General features: G+C 41.9%; 1 protein-coding gene across 3 annotated transcripts in view; it reads right to left on the bottom strand.

The window, feature by feature from the left end:
- Positions 1–27,528, bottom strand: part of ankfn1a (ankyrin repeat and fibronectin type III domain containing 1a) — a 235,871-nt gene that overhangs the window by 184,479 nt on the left and 23,864 nt on the right. For all 3 annotated transcript variants that reach the window (XM_080454570.1, XM_080454571.1, XM_080454572.1), the window contains exons 4-5: positions 24,098–24,312; positions 11,617–11,924 (exon numbers count right to left, since the gene is read on the bottom strand). In XM_080454570.1, coding sequence (XP_080310696.1) covers positions 11,617–11,924; positions 24,098–24,312 — 523 coding nt within the window. The remainder of the gene's footprint in view (positions 1–11,616; positions 11,925–24,097; positions 24,313–27,528) is intronic.

Raw genomic sequence — 27,528 nt, 5'->3', positions numbered from 1 at the left:
TCCAGGGACCCCGCAAGAAGTAAAGATTTCAGTAAAAAAAAATCCCCTAAAAATATATATCTCTGCTGTCCAGCAGTTTTTCAGGAAATGAAGAAAACCTTATATTTTTAAAACAAAGCAATACTGCCTCATCAAAGTTGGTATAGTGACTTTATATATTGTCAGATACTTGCATGTGTCAATGTTATATTATCAACACTTTACCCAAATCCAGCTCAAGTGGAGCTAGGAGTTTTGTCCGAGCAGAAATCCAGCCTAAGTGGAGTTAAGAGTCCGAACAGCTGACAATAGCGCCAATCGCTGCTGAGGGAGAGGTTTCAAATGGGTCTAAATTCCCAAATAAAAGCTAACAATGGATCTCCAAGCTCAAAATGCATCACAACGTGTGAATTAATGCCCTGATGCTTCATGACACTTATTATATATAGACCTACAATAATAAACGGGACTTTAAATATTACAATAACTTCTGCAAAGATGATTTCACAGCACACTTGTCACAACATTGCTCTCCTTAGAAAACACAGATTTTAGAAAAAGAATGACTTGTTTTCATAACATTAGCGTCAGTGCTAAGCTTGATAAACAGGTACACTGACTGCATAGTTTACAGACTAAGGGGGGGGAACCCTGGGTCGTTAGTTTGTTTGCTGCGTGCTCCGCGGTAGATCTCCTCTGTCTGTGTTTGCTCACTGCACAGTGATTTTTCAAAAATAGCAGATCTACAAGCTCATAGCGCGGCACAGAGAGTGCCGCTATGAGCTTGTAGATCTGCTATTTTTGAATAGCCAAAGATATCCGTATAAAATATGGATAAAGTGGTTACAGCGGTTACAGCGTCACACAAAAGCATGAAAGGCAGCAGATCCACAAGCTCGAAACGTGTCACTTTGCGCAGCGTTTTCAAGCTTGTAGATTTGCTACTTTTGATACTTTTGAATTTGAATCCTGATAAGTAACAGTTTTGGACATGTGAGGTTTCCACCCGACAGAGATGATATATATAGGTCAACCACTAGGGGGGGCAGTGAAGTTTTAGCCTGGTTCCAAACCATAGACCCCGCCCACTCTCTGAGTGGACCGCTCCTCTTGGTCTGGTGTCATAATGTGAGCCTATGGATTTTCACGGTAGGGCTTTCACCAACTAGTCGACTAGTCGACTAGTATAACCACTAGTCGACTAGTATAACCACTAGTCGACTAGTATAACCACTAGTCGACCTTGTAGGTACTAGTTGAATAGTTGAAAAAAATAAAATAATAATAATAATAATAATATATATTTTTAATGCCATAGTAATGGCCCATTACTATTATTATTATCCCCTGACTGAATTTTTTTATCAAAAGGGGGTCAAAAGTATGCCCAATAATAGCCTATTATTGGGCAATGGGGATCCTTGGAGACGCTGCTGTGGTGCTGTGCTGCTGTGCCAAAAACGGCTTAAAAATTAAGGCAGGAGGATAATAATAATAGTAGGATATAGTAGTAGGATGGCATTAAAACAATGGCCCTAAAAAAAAACTAGTCGACTACCACTGGGTCAAATTAGTCGACCAGTAAAAATCTCTAGTCGTGAAAGCCCTATTTCAAGGTAGAAAAAACCCGTCAAATCAGAGTCGGAGGTGGGGGCGGGTCTAACGACGAGCCAATCAGCGAATATCTGCTAAAGCAAGCTGTGCGATGACGTCAGATGTAAGGCGGATCCGCGGGATCTCTTGTGATTGGTTTAGGGAAATTCTAATCCCCTCCCCCGTGTAATCGACTACACTGGAGCCAACGTCAGACCGAAGCTCCACGCAGCTTCAGGCTGATAAACAGGCTAACAAAAAATGTCCTAATCAGTACAGGGTTGCTGGACGTGGAATAATCTCCCGTTGGCCAGGGGAGATTGTCCCACTTTGATATCTTTGAAGCACAATCTAAAAAAGAAATGGTTACATGATAACCAATCTCGCGACCACTTATAATCAGTGCCTGCGCTTTATCTGATAACGTATCCCGCGGCTACTTATTTTAGCATATTTCATTTGACCCATTCAAATCCGGGAACGCATCTACAAATGTCCGGCAGAAACCAGCTAACTCTATTTTTCAGCTTTTGCATTTTTTTTCCATAAATCAGTGCTATTGAACACCCTTTACGTCTGTGTGTTGGTTAAAAATATATTGAACCAATGAAAGGTATTAAAAAGTGCTTCTGACAAAACCAGCTAACTCCATTGGAATCTCAAACTTTCTGCTAAACCAGCTAACTACACCAAAGGGGGGTGGAGTTAGCTGGTTTTGCTGACTCCAGGCTCCACCCCCTTTTGACCTCCAACCTCATAGACCATATTCACACGGCGGCCATATTGCCATTAAGTCAATGAAATGCCACCCCAGTTGCCACAGCAACGCAATGTTAAATTCCAAAATGGCCGCCGTGTGAATATGGACAATTGTGAGCTTGGAGATCCATTCAGCTGTTCTTATCAATGATGAACTAAACCTCCTAACTCCACTTTTAGTTTATGTCATTTCCTGAAAATGAACATTTTGGAGTTAGCTGGTTTCTGCCCGACAGCAGAGATATTATCAGTGGTTCTAAAACCTTTTCATCTCAAGGACCCCTAAAATTATATGGATTTGGCCGTGGACCCCCATCTGAAAATATTTTGTTCCAGGGACCCCCAGAAGCAAAGATCTGAGTCAAAAATGTTCCCTTAAAAAAATATATACATATATTCATAGATTTGCACACATTTTCAAGATTTTTCAAAAATAGCAGATCTACAAGCGTGTATATCTGCTATTTTTCAATAGCCAAAGTGTCAAATAATGGCACAGATGCGTTCCCACGTTTGTCGGATGGAAACATCTCATATCTCAAACTCATAATTATGTCCAAAACTGTTAATTTTCAGGATTCAAATTCAAAAATATCAAAAGTAGCAGATCTACAAATTTGCGGATCTGCTACTATTGATGCGTTTGTGTGACGCTGTAGCATGATCAAGTAGGGGGGTAATTTACAAAAAGAAAAACTCAAAAAGTTAAAACATGGAGCACCAAAATAAAGTGTCTTGCTCCAGGCCACTTCCGACACTAACCAAGGGGGATTGGAGCCAGGATCCTTCCGTTTCCCCTGAAGCGGCCGCACTCCCTTCTGAGCCACTTTCCGCCCACAGCCCTCTGTCACAATGTCACAACCACCCCTCATCCTCTACTGATGAGTGACAGCTGACGAGCTGTCGCCCCCCTGACAGCTACCACTTGACACCGCCACCGCTACCTGACACTCTGGTTGCTACGGGAACGGTCCATCCTAACACGGGGTTTATACCTGCACACACACTCGCACGCACGCACGCACTCACACACACACACACACACACGCACACGCAAACATAACGCAGATGTCGCTTGAAAATGCGTCAAAGGGAACCAGAGAAGCGTAGGGAGACGGAGTGAACAAGCTAGGAGCCGCGTGCGCACACACACACAAACACACACACACGTAGATAGGGCTGTCACGATTATAAATTTAAGTTGACAATTAATTATCACTCAAATAATTGCAATTAACGATTTAATTGTGTTTCTGTCGTTGAAAATTAATGGAACATTATGAATACAAATTTTATATCTTTTTGGCTTTTAGCTTTCGGAAACAAAAGTTGCACAGGGCAGATAGGACAAATAACACATTTAATTACTTAATACTTAAAAATAAACATTAATAGTGGAAATAGCAGATCTATAAGCTCAAAACCTGTCGCATCTGCTATTTCCACTATTTTAGATTTTTTTTAAAAATATGACATTTTTTTACATGGAATTGATTATGACGATTATGCAAAAATAATTGCGATTATATAAAGTAATTGCGATTAGACGATTATGTAATAATTGTTGACAGGCCTACACATACTGTAGACGTACCTGCACACAAAAACACACATGCCCACAAACAATGCAGTTCTGTCGTAAGAAATCCCACTCCATTATGTTAAAAAGGGAACCAAAAGTCATTACAATCATCAACCCATTAAGCAATGAGGCCGATTCTACAAATGTCTGCTAAATCAGTAGTTCTCAAACTTTTTTTGTGCCAAGGACCCCCAAATTGATATGAATTTGTCCGCGGACCCCCATCTGAAAATGTTTTGTGCCAGGGACCCCCAGAAGAGAACATTTGCGTTAAAACATAAAAAATGATTCAAAGGTCTTTCAAACACTTTCACGATTTTTCAAAAAGTGTTACTGCATTGTTATATATATATATATATATATATATATATATATATATATATATATATATATATATAAGAAAGAAATAAACCTTCCCTCTGCTTCTCTTTGGAAGGAGCCGCACACTCCAAATGACGATGGACTCAGACTCAGTTAATGCTTCATTTTTTAAGCTTTATTAGCACGACGCGTTTCGCCGTGTTGGCTTCATCAGGTGCTATAGCACCTGATGAAGCCAACACGGCGAAACGCTATAGCACCTTATGAAGCCAACAAGGCGAAACGCGTCGTGCTAATAAAGCTTAAAAAATTAAGCATTAACTGAGTCTGAGTCCATCGTCATTTGGAGTGTGCGGTTCCTTCCAAAAAGAAGCAGAGGGAAGGTTTATTTCTTTCTTATATGCATCATCTTGCCAAACCAGCACCTCTACCCTGGATGTGACGAGAGCTACCTGATTATTTATTTAATTTATTTATTTTTATATATATATATATATATATATATATATATATATATATATATATATATATATATATATATATATATATATATATATATATATATATATATATATATATATATAGCTACAATCTAAAATTACACAGATGCTTATATATATATAGCTACAATCAAAAATTACACAGATGCCTTCTCGGTTTTTGTGTCTTAAACTCAGACACAAGGCTATGTTGCTAGAAGTGCCTGTCGTGTCTCTCTGCTAAGGTCTCTATTAAAAAATTAAAAACAGAGATGATGAAAAAGCTTTAAGGCTTTAAAAGAAAAAAAAATACTCTATGGTCAAAGCCAGGTCAGAAAAGTAGCATTTCTTCCACCCACCCACACTGCGGCCAATAATGAGGCAACACTAGTTCACTCCACTCTGTGTGCGTTTTGAGCATCGGAGGTCAAACACACAAGTCAAGCACTCAAATTGATTGTACTTGTACTCGGCAAAGAACGTTTGTATGACTGTGTGGCAAGATCCTGAGTGTTGGTCCTTGAGAGAGGCTACGTACTGTACCAGGGAAAATGGCTTTCAGAGAAGCTTTTAATTTCAACTATGTATTCATTGTATTCTTCATATTATATATAGAATATTATATATTCATTGTATTATTGTATTCTATGTATTCATAGTTCATTATACTATATTGTTATATTGTATAATGAACAATTATACAATATAATTGTTCAGCAGACAGCCTGTGTTAGACATGCAGAGAGCAAAAGACCAAAACCTGAACACCAGACAGGATTCTTCTGAATTCATTTAATCCACAAAAGAAAAACAAACACAATGGTTATACAACACCTGAACTGTACACCCGCAACTGCGCGGCCATGCTCGGCTCCAACGCGGTGATAATAAAGTTTGCAAAGTGGTGGACAAACCACCGACAATAATGAGATGGCCTACAGGAGAGAGGTCGACAAGGCCAAGGAGCTGATCGTGATCGAAAGGCAACCTGTTCTCACTCCCAAGGCGTCACATTTTGCCGCTCTGTCAGTAGCCCTGAAACGTCAAGTTTTGACATGTCAGGACGCCCTGAAAGTGAAGTTTTGACATGTCGGGACGCCCTGAAAGCCAAGTTTTGACATGTCGGGACGCCCTGAAAGTGAAGTTTTGACATGTCGGGACGCCCTGAAAGTCAAGTTTTGACATGTCGGGATGCCCTGAAAGTCAAGTTTTGACATGTTGGGACGCCCTGAAAGTCAAGTTTTGACATGTCAGGGCGCCCTGAAACATCAAGTTTTGACATGTCGGGACGCCCTGAAAGTCAAGTTTTGACATGTCGGGACGCCCTGAAAGTGAAGTTTTGACATGTCGGGACGCCCTGAAAGTCAAGTTTTGACATGTCGGGATGCCCTGAAAGTCAAGTTTTGACATGTCGGGACGCCCTGAAAGTCAAGTTTTGACATGTCGGGACGCCATGGCGACATTGCATGTTGAAAACCTAACCCTAATCCTAACCATAACCCCACAAAAATGTACTGTACCTAAACCTAACCCGAACCTCACAAAAACAAAAAGAAAAAACGGTGAAATTCGCTCAAGGGAGGTAGCGGTTTCTAGCTAACCACTGCTACCACGTTAGCCACCGAGGCATCTGGTCAATCATGTCTGACGCCTACTGTATGTGTGAGAATGTGTTGAGAGAGGAGGGAGGATGCACCCCATCACCAGAACCAGCAGGTCCAAGTTCCCAAAGGGCGCTCGGGTGGCGCAGTGGTAAAGTACCTGCCCACCACCGCAGGGTCTGGGGGTTCGAATCCACCGCGGTGCATCCGGCTTTGTCGAGCGTCTATACGAACACAATAGGCTCTATGCACAGCAGCCATATTGGAAAGAAATCATGGGCCTCTTCTTACTTCCTTAACAGGTGTTACCAATAATACTAATTAAGGCTCTGTTCCATTCTGGTCAAACAGAGTCAGGGGGCTGATATTGTGCATGTTGGCTCACTGGAAACACCAGTGGGTCTCAAAGTGTGGTCGAGGGACCCTCATGGTTCCTTCAGGGGGTTCCAAATGGCCCCTTACGGGTGTGTCTGAGAGTGTACAAGTGGAACCAAATGGACCATTTGGTTCCACTTGTACACTCTCAGAGTTATGGGGGTCCTTGAAATTAAAAAGTTTGAGAACCACTGTGCTACACGAAATGGAACAGAGCCTTTATTATCATTGGTAACACCTGTGGAAGTAAGGAAGAGGCCCAATTTCCTTCCAATATGGCTGCGGGGAGGGTGATATGTGTCACTGCACGTTACTCCTATGGGCTGGGGGACGGCACCTGTCAGCGGGGAGTGTTGGGCCTCTAATTTCCTCACTGGCAGGTGAGTCAGTAGGATACACCAATGCCTCTTTCACCTCAGGAGGCTGAAAAAGGTTTGGCACAGGTCCTACAGTCCTTCTACAGAGGCACCAGCAAGAGCATCCTGACCGCGCCACTGCACGCACCAATCATGGACTGTTTCAGCTGCTACCATCTGGAAAACGCTACTGCAGAGTCTCAAAGCCCACACCAGCAGGCTCCGCGGGACAGCTTTTACCACCAGGCAACCAGGCATATGAACAATCGACTCTAACAGCCTGTTGCCAGTCTCCCTGTTACGCGCACACACACGCACGCACGCACACACACACACGCGCGCACACACGCGCACACACGCAGAGTGAGAGAGACTTTAGGTGATCCTTATTAAAACATCTGTGGACAACAGGGATATAACCTCCAACCGTCTTCATAATACCTTCTCTCTCTCGCTCCAAAACAAGCCCTTTCGTTCAATTCAGTAGCTTGACTGAGTTAATAACATATTTTATTTATAGAGCATTTTTCAGGTACACACACGCGCGCGCGCGTAAACAAATACATGCTGCCTGGGAGCGTATTGAGCTCCTGGACAGTCAGCTGTCCTTCAAGGCACACATTGCAACGATCAGGTGATCCTATGCTAGCTTGACTCAAAAGGCTTGACTAATGCAGCTCTCCTCTTCGCTGGTCTCCCTTACCATACTGTCCATGCCTAACAGGAACAAACTTTACAGTATCACCCGTATTGCCTCCAAAATCATCGGACTTCCCACACCCACACTTGCTGATATGAACAATAAGGCCATCATCACACGCTTAGCACTTTCGATAACAAATGACACTGATCATCCCCCTGTATCGCTACTTCGACCTCATGCCATCTGGTCGGAAATACAGTACCTTAAAAGTGGCAAAAGGTTTGGTTTTAGCAGGAGTTTTGTCCCTCAGCCATCGCGGCATTAAACCAACTGCCCCGTCCATAGGAGGGTTTTCTGTGTACAATGGGGACCTCATGTTTTTGTCTTTGTGATATGTTGTTTTTGTTGTTATGTTGTTTTTTGTTGTTATTAACGAACGGACCTTGTGAAGACAATTTTCCCCTTGGGGACAATAAACATTATTATCCCAGCATGCTCTACTCAAACCCCCTTCCATGACTCCAGAATCCTGCAGCACCACCGCTGGTCTTCAACCTCCCAAAATGCTCACACATCTCTCCCCCCCCTGTTGCGTTCCCTTCACTTTGCTTTAACCCATTAAGACCGGGAAAGCATCTGTCATTTGACATTTGAACCACTTTAACCATTATCTTATACTTTGGGATATTCAAAAATAGCAGATCTACAAGCTCGCAAGCTTGTAGATCTGCATATTTTTTTTGGGGGGGGGAATCGTGAAAATTTGTGCTAATCTTTGAATATATGTTTTTTAAAGCTAACATTTTTCACTCAAATCTTTGCTTCTGGGGGGATTGATTCTACAAATGTATATTTGCACAGACTTTCAAAAAGAAAAAATCCCCAAAAATAGCAGATCCACAAGCTCGTAGCGCGGCACTCGGTGCCGCGCTACGAGCTTGTATATCTGCTATTTTTGTATAGCCAAAGAAATCTAAAGTGACACAGATGCGTTCCCGGGCGTAATGGGTTAAACTGCTGCCCACCCACACCCAGTACAAATCACCGGCAATCAAGGGCCTTCAGCTTTAGAACACGAGCACAACTTGAGTCTCACCAATTAGTCTCTTACCGGCGGGTACACGGCTCAGAATACATTTGTACAAAAGCACAAAGATTCAGAAGCCTTCAGAAACTTTTTTTATTATGATCGGCACAGGCAGCGTACAGAAAAAGCCTGAAAATAGCAGCACGTTTTCAATTTATCTTAGATTTTCAAGTAGTCAACGAGGTCATCGCGACCTCGTTGACATTAATTGTCTGCCTTTGAAAATAACATGTCTGGGTCAAAAACACATAGTAAAAAAAAAAAGTACACAGGAGCCGAGATACAGCCTTTTTAAGTAATAAGTTAAACAAGAAGTGAATGGAGCAGCAAATCTACGGATCATGATATCTTGGGTTCTGAACGTTTTTTTACAAAAATAAATAAAAAAACGTTTTATACATCAATGGCGCTCTGGGCAATTTAAAAAACCGACGTATTATACGCCGATGGCACTCGATGAGTTAAAAGAAGTCCTATCAAATGACATGTAGTGCATTCAGTTTAGTGCATGTCAGTATCACGTAGCTTAGAACAATGGTTCCCAGACTGGGGGGGGGGGGGGGGTCCAAATGATTTTGGGGGGTCCTAGATGACAACAAACCAACATACAGTATATAAGTGTATACAGGGTGTCTGAACATTTCTAAAGTGACAATTTAAGGACTTTTAAGACCGTTTTAATACCCCTTGAATGGCTATCGATACTCCGGTATCGAGTGCCAGGTCGAGGAGGGCGCAGCAACTGACTAGACTAGATCACTCGATCCGGCATTCATGTGTGGGGGGGGACCAAAACAAAGCGCCGCCGACCGGAAACCGCTTCCTAGAAAGCGCCAGTGGTGGAAAAAGTACTCAAATGTTTTACTTAAGTAAAAGTATCAATACTGCAATGTAGAAGTACTCTGTTACAAGTAAAAGTCCGGAATTAAAAATTTACTTGAGTAAAAGTACAAAAGTATTGGTATCAAAATGTACTTGGTATCAAAAAAAGTACCAAAAGTAAAAGTACAAAAATGTTTGAAAATAGCAGATCTACAAGCTCACAACGCGTCGCGATGCGACGCGTTGTGAGCTTGTAGATCGGCTATTTTCAAATGGCCTAGGTATAAAATAGGGCTAAAGTGGTTAATGCATGTTTTATAATGTAATCATTTATATCTGCAAAGTAACTAGTAACTAAAGTTTAAAAATAATTGTAGTGGAGTAAAAGTACAATGTTTTCATCCGAGATGTAGTGGAGTAGAAGTAAAAGTATTGGAAATACTCCAGTAAAGTAAAAGTACCTCAAAATTTTACTTAAGTACAGTACTTGAGTAAATGTACTTAGTTACTTTACACCACCGAGTATGATCAAGTAGGACGTTTACGAAAGAAAAGTTAGGGTATGGAGATACGAGGTTTCTGCCCGACAACAGCGACGATATGTCGGTTACTTGTTCGCAGACATATTCAGTTTTTCTTGACTGCAAGTGCTTACACTGTTTTTTTTATAATTTTTTAGAGAGCACGCCGTTAACCCATTAAGACCGTCATTTTATAGATTTCTTTGGGCTGTTAAAAAAAAATAGCCGATATACAAGCTCATAGCGTGGCCGCGCTATGAGCTTGTAGATCTGCGATCTTTTTGAAAAAACGTGAAAAAAATATATCGATATTATTTTTTTTAAGCGAATATTTGTAACTAAAATCTTTGCTTCTGGGGATTCTACAAATGTCTTCTAAAAAACTGTTTAAAAAAAAACAACGTTATTATCAGTGGTTCTCAAATGTTTTTCATGTCAAAGGACCCTCAAAATGATATGTATTTGGCCGCGGACCACCCCATCTCAAAATATGTTGTTCCAGGGACCACCCCCGAAGCAAAGATTTGAGTAACAAAATGTTCGCTTTAAAAAACATATTAGATATATATTCAAAGATTTGCACACATTGTCACGATTTTTCAACAAAACAAAAAGCAGATCTACAAGCCCGTAGCTGAGCTTGTAGATCTGCTATTTTTGAATAGCCAAAGAAATGTAAAATGACACGGATGCTTTCCCGGTCTTAACGGGTTAACTGTAGACAGATGCTAGGTTTGATGTGTACCTGGTATCCTGGTTACTTTGAAGCACTCAATAGGGTTTCTTTACACTGTACTTCAGCGACCACTTTACCATGTGCTTTGTTTGATTCTGCTCCATTTACTCTGATCTCACACTTAAGTAAGTCGCGCTGGATGAGAGGGTCTCCTAAATGCTACTAAATTGTAAATTGTAACCCCCACACATGCACACACACACACACTACACAGAGTTTAAATTATTTACACACATCCCACACACACCTTGTGTGTGCCTGAGTGCGTATAATTTGTGAGGCCAAATGTCACCACAGGTATAGTGGAATTAGAGAAATATACATTGTAAGGGCAATTTACACGAGCGCACAAATACACACGCACGCAAACACACCTTACACGTCATTTAAAATGATTTCTGACACATTGTAAGGGCAATTTACACACACACAGTCATCTGCATTGTTGCAATTGTTATTTTTCTGTACTGCCATTCCTACCGATAATTGTCATTGCTATGTTGTTACATTGTTGCTGCGAAGGAGAGGAGTTGAAACCCAACGACATGACAGTATAACGGTACAGTACACTCTTTTCCAATACACCGCTTTCCACATATACTGTACAAAAGGCTGCCAGTGAGAGAGTTTGTGCTCGTTAAGGGAGTGCACAGGTCATCATGACCCTGATCCTGCTTGCACGCACCTGCGGTTAATTAATGAACGCACCTGCGGGTAATTTAGTCCTCAAACGGTAAAAGAGCATATATTTCTTTAACTCACATGGATGTTCCGGAGCGCTCTCTTGCCTCGGTTGAGTCTGCTCAGCAGCCTGTGGTGTCTCTGCTCTCCTCCTCCTCCTCCTCCTCCGCTCACCTGCAGCAGACGCTCGTCCGCCGATACCGTCTTCCTGAGGGCCGGCCGCTCGCCGCCGCCCCCCACCGCCGCGACGCCGCCGCCCCCCCACGGGGACACGCCCCCCGTCCTCCTGGCTCCGCCCCTTCCTCCACCCCCTCTGATTTCAGGTGAAATGGGAGACGGGGGCTCCAGCGGAGGACCGGCATCCCGCTGTTGTAACACTGAGCCTGGACCTGGAGGAAATAAGACACCGCCTGCTGTTAAGGATCGTGTGACAGTACACACACACAGTGGTGGAAAAGAGTACTCAAATGTTTTTACTTCAGTAGAAGTATCAATGCTGCAATGGAGAAATACTCTGTTACAAGTAAAAAGTCCGGAATTCAAAATCCACTTTAGTAAAGTATTGAAGTATTGGTTTCAAAATGTACTTAAAGTACCAAAAGTAAAAGTACTCATTATGCAGAATGTCCCATTTCAAAAGTTTTAAAATGTGTAAAAAAGTATTTTAAAAATATCCGATCTACTGTACAAGCTCACAATGCGTCGCATTGTGAGCTTGTAGATCGGCTATTTTCGAATGGCCGAAATATATATAGGGCTGAAGTTGTTAATGTATGTTTTGTATTAATAATCAAAAATGACAAAGTAACTAAAGTAGCCAAATAATTGTAGTGGAGTAAAAGTATAATATTTGCCTCTGAGATGTAGTGGAGTAGAAGTAAAAGTACTGAAAATTGAAAATACTCCAGTAAAGTAAAAAATACCTCAGAATTGTACTTAAGTACAGCATTTGAGTAAATGTACTTAGTTACTTTACACACCCCACTTTGCAAACCACTAGCAGTAGAAGATGAGCGCACACACACACACACACACACACACACACACACACACACACACACACACACACACACACACACACACACACACACACACACACACACACACACACACACACACACACACACACACACACACACACACACACACACACACACACACACACACACAGGACTGAAGCAGTGGCGGGCTGAGAAGTTCACACCCCCTTGAGCCCAATTGAGTCACACACACACACCTCACCGACAGCGCTGTATGTACTGCACCCCTGGACTTGTGGGTGTCACAGCACCCTAGGGTGCCACTGCGGAACAGCTGCTCAAAGCTCAGCTGAGAATTATTTTCATTACAGAATGTAGAATTAGATAAGACTCGAGAGTGTTTACACGCATGTGCAGCACTATATGGGGGCGATGTTGTATGGGCCGTGTCAAGCAGCCGACCACATTGGCGCCTTCTTTAACCCATTCAATCCGGGAACGCATACTGTGTCATTTTAGATTTTAGCCCATAACCATTATTATATACTTTTGCCTTTTCAAAAATAGCAGATATACAAGCTCGTAAGCTTGTAGATCTCCTATTTATTTATTTCTAATCATGAAAATGTGTGCGAATCTACAAATGTCTTCTAAATAAACTTTTTTTCTTCTTTTTTTTTTAACTTATGTTGCTATAATATCAGTGGTTCTCAAGCTTTTCTCATGTCGAGGTACCCTAAAATGATGGCCTATGTATTTGTCCATGGACGCCCCCAGAAGCAAAGATTTGAGTTAAAAATGTATATATATATATATATTATATATTCAAAGATGTGCAAAATCTTTAATTTTTTTTCAAAAATAGCAGATCTACAAGCTCAGAGTGCCACGGTACATCTGCTATTTTTTGAATAGCCAAAGACAATCTTAAAATGACAGAGATGCGTTCCCGGTTTGAATGGGTTAAGCTCACCTGATTGTACTTCCTCTCTCACTGTCAGTGCTGTCACTGAATGTTGTATGAGATGTGTTTGCTCCCACCACCACCATTAGGCTCTGCTTTCCCTAAGGGTTCTGTTTTCCTCTGGGGGGGGGTTAGGGTTATAGATATATCTCTCTGTTCTTAAATGGTTGTCTTCTAATGTGCTGAGCAGGGAGTAATGTATAAGCAGAGCCTGAATGCCAGGATCAAATATATAATATTCACACTTGTATTTACGTCTTATAAATAAAATGCTCTCAAGCTATTAATGGTCTGGAGTTATCTGAGTGAAATGTTATTCGAGGCACAGCGCGGCCGGTTCACTTAAGTTCTTCAAGTTGGAAAAAAATCAATAGTCAAACAGAGCCATCAAGAGGGCTCACTGTGAAGATGTGGACTGTAATAAAACTCACTCCTCCACCCTTTATGCGTCTATTCATTGGTGTGTGCGAGTGCGAGTGCGTGCGGAAAAAGTACTGTCTTAAGTAAAAGTATCAATACTGCAAAGTAGAAATACTCTGTTACAAGAAAAAGTCCGGAATTCAAAAGGTGCAAAAGTATTGGTATCAAAATGTACTTAAAGTAAAAGTAAAAGTAAAAGTACTAAAATGTTTGAAAATAGCAGATCGCGATGCGACGCGTTGTGAGCTTGTAGATCGGCTATTTTCAAATAGCCTATGTATAGAATAGGGCTAAAGTGGTTAATGTATGTTTTATAATGTAATATATTTATATCTGCAAAGTAACTAGTAACTAAAATGTTCAAATAATTGTAGTTGAGTAAAATTACAATATTTGCCTCTGAGATGTAGTGGAGTAGAAGTAAAAGTACAGACAATTGGAAATACTCCAGTAAAGTAAAAATACCACAAAATGTACAGTACTTGAGTAAATGTACATAGTTACTTTACACCACTGTGTGTGTGTGTGTGTGTGTGTGTGTGTGTGTGTGTGTGTGTGTGTGTGTGTGTGTGTGTGTGTGTGTGTGTGTGTGTGTGTGTGTGTGTGTGCCCCTGTGTCATCATTGCGGTATCAGTTTCATACAGAAGGCGTGTGTGGGTGCGTGCGTTTAGGGGTGTCAGGTTCTCTTCATAAGACAAGCCGGCCGGCTGAGCAGAGCTCTGCTCCGCGTCCATTAACCACTTCAACCCCAGCCGATAGACAAGGCTATTTCCTGCGAAAGCTTTCCCCACAATAACAGAAAAGATGCTAGTATAGAGCATTGGTTCTCAAAGTGGGGTTCGGGGACCCCCAGGGGTCCTTGAGGGAGTTACAGGGGGTCCCCACCTAAATTATACATAGTTAGGAACCAAATGGACCATTACAGGTCTGTAGCTCAGAGAGTGTACAAATGGAACTAAATGGACCCTTACAGGTCTGTAACTCAGAGAGTGTACAAATGGAACCAAATGGACCCTAACGGGTCCATTTGGTTCCATTTGTACACTCTCAGAGTTAGATTAACATTGATGTTACAATATAAATTGAGGTCCTAGAGATAGAAATGCCATTAAATGGGGGTCCGTAGCCTTATGCATGACGAAAATCACTGCTAGAGCCGTAAAAATCTTCTCTTAGGCTTTGGCATATCTTTTCTAATAAGTGTCAATTTGGGGGTCATTGACATGAAAACGTTTGAGAACCACTGGTATAGCGCCCTGAGGGGCTCCAGTCAACCATATGGGGTTGAAGTGGTTAAACATGTATGATGGAGGGGGGGGGGGGGGGGGGGTGACTCAGACAGTGCACTCGCCACATGCTCCTTCTGAGTCAGCAGGAGCCGGGTTCAAATCCGACGTGTCTCACTTGGTTCATGTCTCTCTCTCGACACTCTGACTAAAGGCAGGGGTTCTCAGCCTGTGGTCCAGGTGCCCACTTGGGGGCCGTGAGGGTATTGCAAGTGGGCCACCAAATAATTGGCAAACCACTAAGAGTTTTTTGATAATATATGTTTTTTTAAATGTAAAGAAAAAGTTTTTTTTTTCAGTAAAATCTTGAAAAATGTGTTTTCATTGTGATACAGGAACTATACTATGTTGGTTCCATTGATCCAAGCCTGAACACAAATCAGACAGAGACAGTGTAGGAGAGACAGACAGTAGGAAAGCTGAGAGGGAGACAGTGTAGGAAGGAGAGACATCTCAGGTGGGAGTTGATCCAGACCTGTAGGTGTTTGCATTTAACCACTGAACGTCACAACCCTTCCTCTGGATGACTCTCGTTACTCCACACCAGTGGTTCCCAAACGACCCCCAAATTAATATGTATTTGGCCGTGGACCCCCATCTGAAAATATTTAGTGCCAGGCAGGAACCCCATACAAGATTTGTGTTGTTAAGAAAGTTTCAAAAAATATTTCACATTTATTTGAAAATTGAAGATGTACAAGCTCACCTTGTATATCATTTATTTTCAAATAGCCGATGTATGTAGGGTTAACGTGGTTCAACAGATTGTGATGTTATAGTATCAACCCATTAAGACCAGAGGCCGATTCTACAAATGCCTTCTAAATCAGTAGTTCTCAAACGTCAAGGACCCCCAAAATGATATGTATTTGGCCGCGGACCCCCCCCATCTGAAAATGTTTTGTGCCAGGGACCCCCAGAAGAGAAGATTTGTGTTAAAAAAATCTAAATAATTCATTAAGATATTTCAAAAATGTTCAAAAATAGCAGATATACAAGCTCACAGCAAAGTGACGCGCTGTGAGCTTGTATATCTGCTATTTTTTTTAGAACTACTGTTCTGAAACATTGTTCTAAATCCTAAGAGTTTTCTGAGAAACTTACAGACACAGATGCTTTCCCGGTTTTAATGGGTCAACTAATGTTGCTGGGGGACCCCCTGAAACCCCCCTAAAAAGGGACCCCTAGGGGGTCCGTGGACCGCAACTTTGAGAAGCAGCGGTCAAAAAAAAAAAAAAAGCAAAGAATACTTTTTTTTTAATATATAAAAATGCAACAAGCTGGCCGGCTGGTTTCCATGACAACTGCTGCTGTTGCAGTGCCGGAGATGTCACAGCGAGGTGTGTGTGTGTGTGTGTGTGTGTGTGCGTGTGTGCGTGTGTGTGTGTGTGTGTCAGGGGGGTAGAAGACAAACGGCACAGGAAGACAGAGACGACAGCCTATATTGCTCTGTCCTATCAAGTGCAGAGTTGGAACAATATCCTCGATGTCTCCATATTTCATTTTATTTTTTTCACGTTTATCTTTTTCTCCGTAAATGAAAGCTCTACTCCCTCATACTACAGTGTCACACAAAACGCAAAAGTATCACATTTTTAATATTTGGGCGGTGAAACCGCCCCTATAAGTGAGGTTTGGATATTTGTACAATTATCCTGCGCTGTGATTGGCCAAAAAGTACCCCGCCTAACCCTGCACCGTGATTGGCCAATCACAGTCTATTCAGGACTGTGATTGGCCAGTGTCACATGACACATGTGCATAGCCCTATATAAGAAACCATAACTTTAAAAAAAACATAACTTAGTTTTTTCTAAGTTATGGTTTCGTCCATCATAAAGAGTGTTTCAATAAATGTATTTATTTTTTGTACATGATTGGTTGACTCCATTCAGTATTGTGATTAGCTAGCAAGACACCGCCCACTTCACACAGGGTGTGATTTTTTTAAATAGGCTCCATGTACAGCAGCCATATTGGAAAGAAATTGGGCCTCTTCTTACTTCCTTAACAGGTGTTACCAATAATATTAATTAAGGCTCTGTTCCATTCTGGTCAAACAGAGTCAGGGTGCTGATATTGTGCATGTTGACTCACTGGAAACACTCTGCTACACCAGTGGGTCTCAAAGTGTGGTCCAGGGACCCTCATGGTTCCTTGAGGGGGTTCCAAATGGCCCCTTGAGGGGGCATTTGGAACGTTTGGAGAGTGTACAAATGGTACATGGCATTTGGAGAGTGTACAAATGGAACCAAATGGACCCTTCAGAGTTATGGGGGTCCTTGAAATTAAAACGTTTGAGAACTGTGCTACACAAAATGGAACAGAGCCTTCATTAGTATCATATTGGGAAGTAAGGAAGAGGCCCAATTTCCTTCCAATATGGCTGCTGTGCATAGAGCCTATTGGAATCCTGAAAAGTAACAGTTTTGGACATATGAGGTTTCCACCCTGACGGCGACGATATTCTTGCTGTCGGGCAAAAACCTTGTATGTCCATATTTCAACTTTTCATGTTTTTATTTGGTAAATTAATGCCCTAATTCGTCGCCAAGCGTGTTGCGCAGAGGTAGCTTGTTGATCGGCTATTTGAAACAATTAGAAATTGAAAGCGAAAGAGCTCAAGTGTGTCTGTGGGTTTTATGAATATTGAACCAATGAGAGAAAGAGAGGCAGAGAAAAAAAAGAGAGAAAGACAGAGCGAGAGAGAAAGAAAGCGACAGGGAGGTAATGATCTCTGAACCCTCTCCTCTACCGTTCTCTACCTTTAACTCCATCCCTACTTCATTACTTCAGTTTCACTTCAATACTCTTCACCAAGCTGACCGTGTGTGTGTGTGTGTATTGAGTTGTGGTACCGCAGTGTGTTTTGCTGCCAAGGCTCCCAGACGCAGTCATTAACACACACACACCCACACACACACACCCACACACACACACAGTTAGAACACCCACACACAAACAATAAGTACTGCACACACACACACGCACACACACACACAGTGACAAACAGAGAGAGAAAGTAAGAAGAGATGCGGAGAGGCAGCCAGAGAGAGAAAATGAAAAGAGGGGGTGTGTTTTATTATTAAAAAAGACACTTTATGAGGTTCAGTCTCGCACTTTGTTTTTGGCTTCGCCGCGGAGCAGCGGCTCTCATGCAGGAATGGCTGCAAGCTGGCAGTTGACGATTATTTTTCACTCAAATAATTGCGATAAACGATTTAATTGTGTGTTTGGCATCAAACATTGGAACATATGAAGGCGTTTAGGCTTCGTAATAAAACATTGCACAGGGAAGATATGAAAAATAACTTAAACATACACAGAAATTATTGACATCCTCCTATAATTTGCCAATGCTCTGTAGTGGTAGGTAGGTAGGTATGTAGGTAGGTAGGTAGGTAGGGTGGGTGGGCCAAAAATGTTCTGCCCGGTTCTCCTCAGTGGCTGGAGCAATTGATATTAAATTTGCACACAGCCATTGATCATTACCATGTGCACCTAACAGCAGAGCACGTTTTTTGATTTCCCCAACTGTCAGCTATTTATTCACGTTTTTTGTGTAAAAGAATGTCGCCATGGTTACAGGGCTGCCCAGCTGTGGGATCATGGCCCCGCGAGCTATGGGACGAACTGCCTCCCGGGTTGCCAAATCATGTGCGCATATCCACCCCACGGATGCGTCGACCGGGTATGGACTAGTATTAATAATTACATGTAAAATAAAAAGCAGAAATAGCTGATCAACAAGCTTACAACGGGTCACTTCGTGACGCGTTGTAGATTGTAGATCTTCTGATTTCTGCTTCTTTTTTTTTATGTGTGAAAATGTGTGAACATTTGGAAACGATTATGACGATTGTGCAAAAATAATCGCGATTATCTCAAATAATTGCGATTAGACGATTATGTAAGAATTGTGACAGGCCTACATGCAGCATCATTGTAGAGCATGCGTAGCTGCAGGGCAAAAGCTCTCATGCAGCATCATTGCAGAGCAGCATGTCTCATGCAACATCAGCTCTCATGCAGCATCATTGCAGAGCAGCATGTCTCATGCAGCATCATTGCAGAGCAGCAGCTCTCATGCAGCATCATTGCAGAGCATGCATAGCCGCAGGGCGGCAGCTCTCTTAGGGCAGTGGTTCTACTTTTTTGTGCCAAGGACCCCTAAATTATATATATATATATATTTGGCCGCAGACCCCCCCCCATCTGAAAATGTTTTGTGCCAGGACGCCCAGAAGAGAAGATTTGTGTTAAGAAATTCAAGCCAAAACAGGGCACATGGTGGTACATGAATTGTCTCTAACATTGCTAACGAGAACAGTTTCGGTCTCCCTCCGTCCCTTTCTCTCTCTCGCTGATCGAGTTCTCCCTCCCCTCTCTCTCTCTCTCTGACCGAGCTCTGGTCTGACACAACGGAAATCATTTTTTATTTGTAATTGTTGTCAATCTGCACTGATCATTTTCCTGCTATTCACAGCCTGCCTCTGAGACACACGGTGAGTGAATGGTACAGTACCATCCAGAGAATGACTATTCACATCATAGAGAGTCAAGATCTGTGATCTGAATGATCATACTGTAGGTTTCACTCTCTGCTACTCACCTACAGCAAAGACAGTTACAGAATTCTGTAATTCTGTATCTAATTGTACATCTTCTCAACAAATAACTAATCTAACACAAATCTTCTCTTGTGGTGGTTCCTGCGTGGCACAGAATATTTCCAAAAGGAGGTCCACGTCCTAATACAATTTGGGGAGAGAGTGGGGGTCAATTTGTGGGTCCTGAACATGAAAATGTTTCAGAACCACTGCAGTGCCATGAGCATTATTAAGGACCCATATGGAGATTAAAAGAGAAGAACAGTTTTAAGTGCTCCAAGTAGATTGTGTACCTCTTGGGGACAGTAACCCTGGTGAGACAAATTAAATATAGATCTTATACTGCAGGTGTACTCTGATGTCCTGTGTCCATGAACTTTTCAAGGGTTTTTTTTCGCTTTAAAGCACTTATGGGGTCATTTTGACATCTATTCAGGCTTTTGTGTGCAGCCCTGGCCGTTTTTAAGTAGCTTGATTCAATATGTAGATGTCTGATATTCATTAGATCGGACAATGCCCCACTCTCGTATAAAACCCATTCAACTTCAATCTCCATTTTAACCATGTTATAGGTTCACTGAGAACACGTGTCCCTGGTTCTGGAGAGAGATGTCCTTCAAATGCACGAGGGACTGTGTTTTTTTCAATTAAATGAGTCCTTTTTTTTAACCCATTAAGACCGGGAACGCATCTGTGTGTCATTTTAGATTTCTTTGGCTATTCAAAAATAGCAGATATACAAGCTCATGCCGCGCAATGAGCTTGTAGATCTGCCATTTTTGCAAATAATTGAATATATATATATTTTTAAAGCCAAAATTTGTAACTCAAATCTTTGCTTCTGGGGGGTCCCTGGAACAACATATTTTGAGATGGGGGTCCGCGGCCAAATACATATCATTTTGGGGGTCCTTGACATGAAAAAAGTTTGAGAACCACTGATTATACCAACATAAAGCGTTTCAGAAAACTGTTTGGATTTAGAAGATCCTTTGTACAATAGACCTCAGGTCTAAAAATATGTATATTCAAAGATTTGCACTTGTTGTTCACGATTTTGAATAGCCAAATAAATCTTAAAATGACACAGATGCGTTCCCGGTCTTAATGGGTTAAATGTGTCCTTTTTTTTAATGAAAAGAATATTATAAAATAATAAGTTATTGAAAAAGCACTGCACCCTAATGCATTAGGCCATCATTAGTCACCAGAAACAAGGACATGTTTTGAATGAGTCAAGTTTTAAAAGTTGGAAGTTCAGTGGGCTTATATATTCAATTAAATTGATAAATTGAATATACAAATATACAAATATATGTAATATTGAATCAAGCAACTTAGAAGGACCATAATGGACCACAACGTCTCCAGGACTTTTTTTTGTGTCATCCTTTTAGCCTTAATGTCAGACTGTACCTTTTTACATTTCTGACTCATGCACTGACTCGTGCACACAAAAGACCTGAGTAGATGTTAAAATGACGCCGGAAGTGTTTAATTTTAATTGTTTTCATTCAATTACACACCCCACAAAGCCTTGAATTCATGGAGATTTTTTTGTTTTTTTCGCATTCTTAAGCCAATAATTTGATTACCGGCAGGAAGATGCTAATGTCTCCGGTTGGAGACTCAAAGGAGTCTCTTTGAGTCTCCTACCGGAAATACACCCGGTCATCAAATTATTGGCTCAGGAATACGTCAAAAAGTAAAAAATCTCCATGAGTTCAATGCTTCATGGGGTGTGAAATTGATAGAAACTAAGTAATGTTTTGGGTGAACTATTCCTTTAAGTGAAATACCCCTTTCAGTGCAGCTGGGTTGACCGTTCACAATTTGGTTGTAACTTCAATATGTGCCAAAAGCTAATTCCTACTGTGAGGCTAATGCTTGTTAGTAAGAGTGTTCCTGGTTCTGAAACACTGTTTGGCACTCTGCTAAGGAGAAAGCTTGTGTAGGAGCTCCCTCTGGTGGACAAGAGGCAAAGCACATCCCACACTAGGGCTTGTGAATGACCCAAAACTAAGGAAAGCCTTGACTATAGGTACAGACTCAGTGAACACAGCCATGCAATAGAGAAAGACCGCCACAGACAGACCACCCCACTCCTAAGGGAAGACAGACTATGCACACAAAATGTGGTGGAAACAGAGCTACACGTTCTAACCACCTGCCCACTGTACCAAGACATCAGAGACACATTACTTCCCACAGATTACATACACCCAAAGTGAGTTTGAAAGCATGACCAAACATTGAAAAGTACTCCCATACTGTACATGCTGTGAGAAATACAACAATGTGAAAACACAGCAGCAAGATTTGTGAACTGTTGCAATAAAAGGTAGCCAATGGAATACCGTACCACCCTAAGGACTACTAACCGTTGTGTTTCCTGCAATATCTGTACCGAGTGGACCTCTGACATAGACCTACTTCACATATAAACAGAGCTTCTACCTATTAAACACATTTGAAATCTGAGCCTTTTTTGTATACTATTTTAAATAGCTCTGGGAGAAAAGCTGCTAATTGTCCCAAAAGTGACTGCAAAAGATTGCTGCCATTTGTTTCAAAAAGCATTTTACCCGTGCCAGCATACAACGTCGCAATATGACATAGCTCTGTTTAACACAACGCTGTAACCCCATCCAACTGTAAATACTTTTTTCTTTAATTGTTTTTATTATGTTTTGACACTTGCTTTGGCAGTGTAAACGTATGTTTTCTCATGCCAATAAAGCTCCTTTGAATTGCTTGTTAATGGCGCAAACACTTCCCACTCTTTTTTTTGTACCTTTATGTTAGTAGTTCTCAAAGTGCGGTCCACGGACACTCGGGGTTCCTCGAGGGGGTTCCAAATGGACCCTTATAGTAGTAGGTCTGTAACTCTGAGAGTGTAAAAATGGAACCAAATGGACCAGTTAGGATCCATTTAGACTGAAAGAACGAGCCCAATCGATGGTCTTGAAGGGCGGATCCAAACCCAGCCGCACGGATTCCCGCGGCGCTTCCTATTGCTTCACCAATCTATGTCCCCGCCTCCCCTCCCCCCCCCCCCCCCGGCCTGTGCACGGAGCACGCTGACGTCACCAAATTTAGAGCGACGCCCCTCTGCACTCTGATTGGTTAGGAGATAACAAGGTCCTAAGACCAGTGTTCCTGCATGGTTCGCCCAGGCTTTTTTTCTTTTGAAACAAAAAATATATACATGGGTTTCCGAGGCTAGGATCCATTTGGTTCCATGCGTACACTTTCAGACTTATGGGGGTCCTTGAAATTTAGAGGTTTGACAACCACTCCTTTACGTTATTATATTGACAAGTGTTCTATGCATATTGGCTCTTCTTTAGGTCACAACAGCAGAAACACAAAATGTTATGTGGGAGAGGAGAGGAGAGGAGAGGAGAGGAGAGGAGAGGAGATAATCTGTGTTAACAGGAAGCTCATTATCATTCTCTAGATGGGTGGAGCCAACAGACACACACACACACACAGGAAGTAAAGATCCTGTTTTACATAAACAATAAGACCCGTGGCGAGTGTGTGTGTCAAACCAAACGTAAGATCTCATCAGAGCCTCAACACTTGAGCAATAGTAAAGAGACAGACAGACAGACAGACAGACAGACAGACAGACAGACAGACAGACAGACAGACAGAATGATGCAAATACAGACAATAAAAGACAGATGAGGAATCATTTAGGCCCGATAGCTATTGTTTTGGTACATCCTGTCTTGTTATGGTTCAGCTTGTCCTTGTAGCAGCTAGTATAACAATGATCTGATCCCTGTACTCATTGGCAGAACTAGTGTGTATGCCATGTCTATGCCAATCTGATCCCACGTAATTTATCACATGATATGTCATTTGCAATAAACAATTATTTTGTATTTTGAATGTTTCAGTTGATGTTGGAGGCTTAAAATGGTAGTTCAACCCCAAAATGACTTTTTTTCTATCGATTAGTCACCCCATGGAGACTTGAATTCATGGATATTTTTTAGTTTTTGTCTCCAATAATTTGATGACCGGCAGCGGTTCCGGTAGGAGACACAAAGAGTCTCCTTTGTATCTCCTACCGGAACCGCTGCCTACCGATCCACTGGTCATCAAATTATTGTCTTAGGAATGAGACAAAAAGTAAAAAATATCCATGAATTCAAGTCTCCATGGGGTGACTAATCGATAGAAAATAAGTAATTTTTTGGGTGAACTAACCCTTTAATGACAGACACAGAGGCAGGTGATTGGTTACCTGACAGAATGACAGACAGACAGTGCAGCCAGGTGATTGGTTACCTGATGATGGCGTGTTCCAGTGGAGTCCTCCGGGACTGGCCGCCAGCCGCCGTCGCTTCCTCACGCTGACCCCGCCCTGGGAGGCGGGGTCTCCGCCGGGCGCCGTCCCAGAGGCGATGGGGGTGGAGGAGAGGATGGGGCCGAGGGGCGTGGCCAGAAAGGGGCTGTCCCGCCCCAGGGCGGGGGGGATGAAAGACAGCTGTTTCTCCGCAGACCTGGGATCAGTACAGGGAGGAGGGTCACTGTCAGAACCAGGGTCAACTTCATTGTCACATCACAGCTTTACAGGTGGAAAGAAGTGGGTGGAATTTGTTTCTTTGCAAGGTCCATTATTCATGGTTTTCAGAAAAAGGGGGGGGGGGGTAGAGAGAGAGAAAGGAGCTTAAGTTAACATAGGAAAGAAAGGTCAAAAGAAAAATCTAAGCAGGGGTGGGAAAAGTACTCAAATGTTTTACTTAAGTAAAAGTATCAATACTGCAATGTAGCAGTACTCCGTTACAAGTAAAAGTCCGGAATTCTAAATTTACATGAGTAAATGTTCAAAAGTATTGGTATCAAAACGTACTTAAAATGTACGATGCGACGCGTTGTGAGCTTGTAGATCGTATGTATAAAATAGGGCTAAAGTGGTTAATGTATGTTTTATAATATAATAATTGCAAATAATCTGCAAAGTAACTAGTAACTTAAGTTTTCAAATCATTGAAGTGGGGTAAAAGTACAATATTTGCCTTTGAGATGTAGTGGAGTAGAAGTAAAAGTACTGACATTTTTAAATACTCCAGTAAAGTAAAAGTACCTCAAAATTGTACCTAAGTACAGTACTTGAGTAAATGTACTTAGTTACTTTACACCGCTGGCAAGGAGCTAAACATAGGAAAAAAACAAGTCAAAAGAAAAATCTAAAATGTATACCTATACACATCGTAAAAAAGCAGCAGGTATGTACATGATGAGGTTAGACATGAGGGGCAAAAAGTAGCAGCGCAGGAAAGTAGTCTGCATAAATGTTTACAGGTAAAATCCACAGGGTAGATCCACAATGGAAATGTATCCACATAGGAGAACAAATCCACACTACCAGTCTTCTACTGTTGACCACTGGGAGCTGACCAGTATAACTACAGTCTAATACTGTTGGTCACTGGGAGCTGACCAGTATAACCACAGTCTAATACTGTTGGTCACTGGGAGCTGACCAGTACAACCAGAGTCTTATGCTGTTGGACACTGGTAGCTGACCAGTACAACCAGTCTGCTACTGTTGGTCACTGAACCATACCAGATTTAACACACTAGTCCAGGGAGTCAAACCATAAACTTTCCCTACTTGTCCACCTTTATTATGAAAATACCTGGCTCGTCCAGTTAGCACTATAATAATGACAAGTAGAGAGAAACTAACGTTTCTCCTTAAATTCAATTAGATAAGAGAATATGGCTCCTTAGCTTGACAGAGCATGTGGAAAACTCTAATGGTAGCGCCCCACATTAGACAGGCCATTATATTCTGACAGCGTGGAAAAACTAAACAAATTGACTTCTTCAGCATAACGAGCTAAAATATTCATAGTGCCTCATTATCGGGAAACGCACAGTTGTTTTAATGCCGCATAACGAAGGCAAACACTAACATCCATCATTATCCTGTTTAACAAACTGTAGTCTGCTGAGAAAGCTAAGCTTTTCTACTGACTGTCTCTCCTCCACTGTTTCGCTCTCAGCTTTCCTACTATCTGTCACTCTGCAGCTTTCCTACCGTCTGTCTCTCCTCCACTGTCTCCCTCTCATCTTTCCTACCGTCTGTCTCAAGACAGAAAACATACAAAGGGAATTGGAGCGGTGCAGATGTTGTAGTCAACCACAGATAAACATCGAGTTATAGCTTCCTCGCTGCGTCCACGCCCTAGCAGCACTATGGGCTGAACATTATAACCACGGATCCTTCCTCCCAACTCCCCGAACCCCAGAGTACAGTATGACAGTATGAGTGGTGTGTTCTACCGTATGTATTTCTGCTGTCCGGCAGAAACCAGCTAACTCCAAAATTTTCATTTTTCCGGAAATGACTAAAACAAAACAAAAAGTGGAGTTAGGTTTTGTGTTTTGTTCATCATTGATAAGAACAGCTGAATGGACCTCAAAGCTCACAATGAGGTTGGAGGTCAAAAGGGGGTGGAGCCTGGAGTCAGCAAAACCAGTTAACTCCACCCCCCTTTGTTGGAGTTATCTGGTTTAGCAGAAAGTTTGAGGATCCAATGGAGTTAGCTGGTTTTGTCAGAAGCACTTTTTAATACTTTCCATTGGTTCAATATTTTTTTAATCAACGCACAGACGTAAAGGGCGTTCAATAGCACTGATTTATGGGAAAAAAAATGCAAAAGCGGAAAAAATTGAGTTAGCTGGTTTCTGCAGAACAGCAACAATATGTAGTGTGACGTGCAGAAACATTTCCTCGCCAAGCGTAGCCATCCAGAAACCGTAAGAGGAAGCATATCTGATACGCAGGAGGAGGAGGCTGGGGGCAGCAAGACTGTAAACTTCAGTTCAAAATAGCCTTTTTCATGTGATAATGTGGCGTCTGAGTTGAAGGCTTATGTGTGGATATTATCTTGAGGTGATAATGGCCGCTGGCCATTGGAGTTTCGAAGTAATTCACACATTAACTACGCGGTTATTTCATTCGGCAACCACGCGCGCGAGTACATACTCACGTGTGTGCGCCGTGCGTGTGGGAGGGAATAATTATAGTATGCCCTCCGAAAAAACCTAGAACACACCACTGAGTATGACATAGTTGATAGTTCATACTGCACCAGATACGTGTGTTTCCCTGTATAATAGTGACTAATAATCCTTACTGTGGGAGGTCCTGGTGGTGGTTCAACCAGTTAGTACCGTACGTTCCCCACAAAACCAAAACCGGCCTGGAGTCTCTTCCCAGTTCCCAGCAGGGCTATAGAGCTGGTGGGCAGCAAGGGGTTGTCCTGCCAACCCCAAAAGTTTAACTGTTAAATAATGTGTATGGCCAAAGGAAATACCAGCAGCTGTTTCTAACTTCAGAGTGAGTGTGCACTGGGCACCATGGGCAGCCATCAGCTCACCTCCAATAGCCAGTGGTGTAAAATAACTAAGTACATGTACTCAAGTACTGTACTTAAGTACACTTTTGAGGTGTTTTTTACTTCACTGGAGTATTTCCAATGTTCGGTACTTTTACTTCTACTCCACTACATCTCAGAGGCAAATATTGTACTTTTTACTCCACTACAATTATTAGAAAACTTACTAGTTACTTTGTAGGTTTTGATTATTATTACAAAACAAAAACGTACATTAATCACTTCAGCCCTATATACATTTTGGCCATTAGAAAATAGCCAATCTATAAGCTCTGCGACGCATTGTGAGCTTGTAGATCTGCTATTTTC

The sequence above is a fragment of the Gymnoscopelus braueri genome (genome assembly GCF_963280865.1).
Source record: "Gymnoscopelus braueri genome assembly, chromosome: 17".
NCBI classification, from domain to species: Eukaryota; Metazoa; Chordata; class Actinopteri; order Myctophiformes; family Myctophidae; genus Gymnoscopelus; species Gymnoscopelus braueri.
The sequence above is the reverse complement of the archived record's forward strand: the minus strand, read 5'-3'. Positions and strand labels throughout refer to the sequence as shown.